This window comes from Hydra vulgaris, chromosome 01 (genome assembly GCF_038396675.1).
Source record: "Hydra vulgaris chromosome 01, alternate assembly HydraT2T_AEP".
Lineage (NCBI taxonomy): Eukaryota > Metazoa > Cnidaria > Hydrozoa > Anthoathecata > Hydridae > Hydra > Hydra vulgaris.
Window position 1 is genome coordinate 64,067,501 of NC_088920.1, and position 3,352 is coordinate 64,070,852.

Genomic DNA, 3,352 nt, shown 5'->3' on the forward strand with positions numbered 1-3,352 from the left:
TGGGACCCAAATAAATAAACTTGTCTGTAAACAAAGTCAAAATAAACAATTTTTCTAAAAATTCTAAGCGATGCATAAAGTTTAGATTATTTATTATTTAATAATCATCAAAGTGCAGGATAAAAGTATTAAAATGCCATCGGTAATGCATATCGGTAAATTAATAAAAAAAGGCCGATGCCGATACCGATACCGATTGTACAAAAAGTGGCCGATTAAGCCGATTAAGCCGATTAATCGGTACATCACTAGTGTATATAGCAACTTTAGTAGAATGCCTCTTATGGTAGTTCTTTAGCTCGTTATAGTTTTTTAGCTTCTTATGATGGTAGTTCTTTAGTTTCTTTAGATAATAATGAAACATTTCAATTTTTTTGAAGATAATCCAATATAGTTAGGTGTAAACTACCCTTTTTTTTAAATAGTTTTTAGGGTTATAATATTAAGAATCTAGGATCAGGATCATTAAAAATATTATTATGATCCTGATCAGGATCATTAAAAATATTATTATGATCCTGATCCTAGTCTACGCCAAGTTGCATTTACTGACTACACAAAGTTGCATGTACTGATTACATAAAGTTGCATGTACTGATTACATAAAGTTGCATGTACTGGCTACACAAAGTTGCATGTACTGACTACATAAAGCTGCATGTACTAATTATGATGATATAATAAACTAAATTAATATAAAAAAAATTATTTTCAATTGATCAAGATCTTAACTTTTTTGTAACCTTGAAAAAATGTGTAATAAAATAATTTAAATCAAAAAAAAGATTGAATAATATTTTGATTTATAGAATGACATGTTGAGAAAATCTCTTCTTTCTGTAATGGAATCACATTTAAAGTTAGCTCGCGATTCACAATCCATTTTCTTAACAGCAATCAAAATCATTGAAAAGATTCCCAACTTCCCTATTAACCTCCAAGATCAAGAAAAAATAAAAGAACACCAAGCAGGTAATTAATAACCGCACATGACTGACAATATATTGGAATTATGATTATATTTTCATTTAACTATTATTTAAAAACTTGCATTTTACAACAAAGTGCTTTTGTAACTTTGCAACAAAAAAGGGGCATGCTAATGCTATTTTAGAGCTATTTAAGCTAGCGCTCTCTTTGCAGCAGTGGAGGGTTAAAACTAAGTATTAAAAAAGAAACTTACAAAGATTTATTGTTAAAATTATCAAGTATGTTAAATATAAAATGAAAAAATATTGAAAGCTTATAAAACTTTTTTTAGGTCTCCACAATTCAGAAGAGGTTCAAAAGCTAGCAAAAGAAATCAATCTTGATTATTGCTCACCATCTTTGTGTCATATAATTGGCCAACAAGCTTTCAATAAGCAGAAGAACAAACCAATCAAATCTAACGAAAACCTTTTAAAACATTCTTTACCAAAAGAATTGAAATATGCTAGGAAAAAAATCAGTACACTGTTTTTGTTAAAAAATGTTTATTTTTTGTAAAGTTTTTTCATTATTACTAAGTAAATAATAATATTTTGAGGTTTGATGTTTTAGGATCCCAAACAGCAAGCGAACCCTTAGTCTCGTCACCTGATCATAATTATTTATGTCCAACATCTTTAAATGGAAAAGAACCTGAATCTGATTATGTTAAACCAAACTGTTCGTTGTTAGCTCGATCATCAACATTCCCCGGAGAACGCAAGGCCGGGGTGCCAAAAATAAGTACCGTTAGTGATGGTACGTTTTATTTATTTTTTTTTTTTTTAAAAAGTGTGCATCTTTTTTTTAATTTGTTAAATTTGACTTTAGACGAAAATGAGCCTTCAAGTTATTATCTATTTGATTCTGATAATGAGCCCATATATGATAAACCGTTAGAGTCAGAAACTGAAACACTTAAAAATATTGATAACTTAAACTGTAATGTAGATAGAGATAAACAAATAAAAATTTTGAACCATTGTCAAATTAGAGACAGTGAAGGTTTCATAAAATTTTTATCTAAAGAAAGTGGTTCTAGTGATGAATACGCTTATGATTCACCTGAAGATGATAGTTTATCCGATTCTTCTGAAAACAGTTCTATAGTTCATTATTCGCTTTTGAGGAGAAGGGTAGTTAATAGTAAAAAATATCGTTGTATTAATAAAATTAGTTCTTTATCTCTTACCAAAGAAGAACCTCTAGAAAAATGTGACTCTTCTGTTAGTCAACCTGGATATAATGAACCACCAGAGATTCCAATAAGGATACCTAATAATACTAATTATAATTTTGGTATAACAGAAAATAATGATAAAACCACTAAATTCAATAACACTTGTAATACAAAAACAGATGTTCTTGCAAATAGATCCTCTGCAGTTTTAAAAAAAACACCACTTCGTCTACCAGTTCGAATGAGGAGGTTAAGTGACGACACAGATATATGATAAATTCGATCAAACGACAACATTAGATACATGATAAATTTGATCAAGTAACAGCATTTAGATACATGATAGATTCTATCAAGTGACAACATATAGATTTATGATAGATTCGATCAAGTGACTGCATAAAGATATATGACAGATTCGATCAAGCGACAGCATATAGATATATGGTATATTTGATCGAGTGACAAAATGTAGATATAAGATTAAGAAGAATTTTGAGTAAGCACTTTATTTTTATTCTCTTTTACACAGTATTTCACCATCCGTGAAAACTGATTATGTATTTTTTCTTTAAGTTGTACGAACTTGGTAGTTCTTTTTCTTTAAGTTGTACGAACTTGGTACTGAGATATTTATTTTAAATTTGATTGAAAATATTGTTTTATTTATATAGTATATACGAAGTAAAATTTTATATATGAGTATAATTTTATATATATATATAAGTTTTGATTATAATTTTATGTCTTTAATTACATATTTAGACAACTAAAATCATAACTTTATTTGTCCTTCTTCTTATCCCCCCCTCCCCTCCCCCACCCAACCTTACTTATATCCTCTTATAACCATACGAAAATTTCAAAGCTTTCGCATGCAGTCATTTTTTGCATATAATAAGAATATAGAAGTTTGATTCTTTTTTTAACTTTGCCTATGCAATAACACATTGTTTTAAATTAACAAAACGTAAATACACAATACAACGTCTATCAAATGTTTTGTCAACGAAATACTAAACAAATTAGTTAGAGTGTGGCCATTTAAATAAAGAAATTAAATTCAATAATCAACTGGCCACGCACAGTGTTTGACCACAAAATCACAACATTGTTGGTTGTTTATGATAAAATTGTATTCATATTCAGCATACAAAAATAGCAAAATATTAAAAAAAAAAACTTAATTCTACAGATTAAAGG

At 28.4% G+C, this 3,352-nt stretch overlaps 1 protein-coding gene across 3 annotated transcripts in view; it reads left to right on the forward strand.

Moving 5' to 3' along the window:
• The window catches only part of LOC101238333 (uncharacterized), a 43,353-nt gene extending 40,465 nt beyond the window's left edge, over positions 1-2,888 (forward strand). For all 3 annotated transcript variants that reach the window (XM_065788923.1, XM_065788924.1, XM_065788925.1), the window contains 4 exons: positions 810-972; positions 1,262-1,450; positions 1,543-1,728; positions 1,801-2,888. In XM_065788923.1, coding sequence (XP_065644995.1) covers positions 810-972; positions 1,262-1,450; positions 1,543-1,728; positions 1,801-2,423 — 1,161 coding nt within the window. In that variant the 3' untranslated portion in view covers positions 2,424-2,888. The remainder of the gene's footprint in view (positions 1-809; positions 973-1,261; positions 1,451-1,542; positions 1,729-1,800) is intronic.
• Positions 2,889-3,352: the final 464 nt, after the last annotated feature.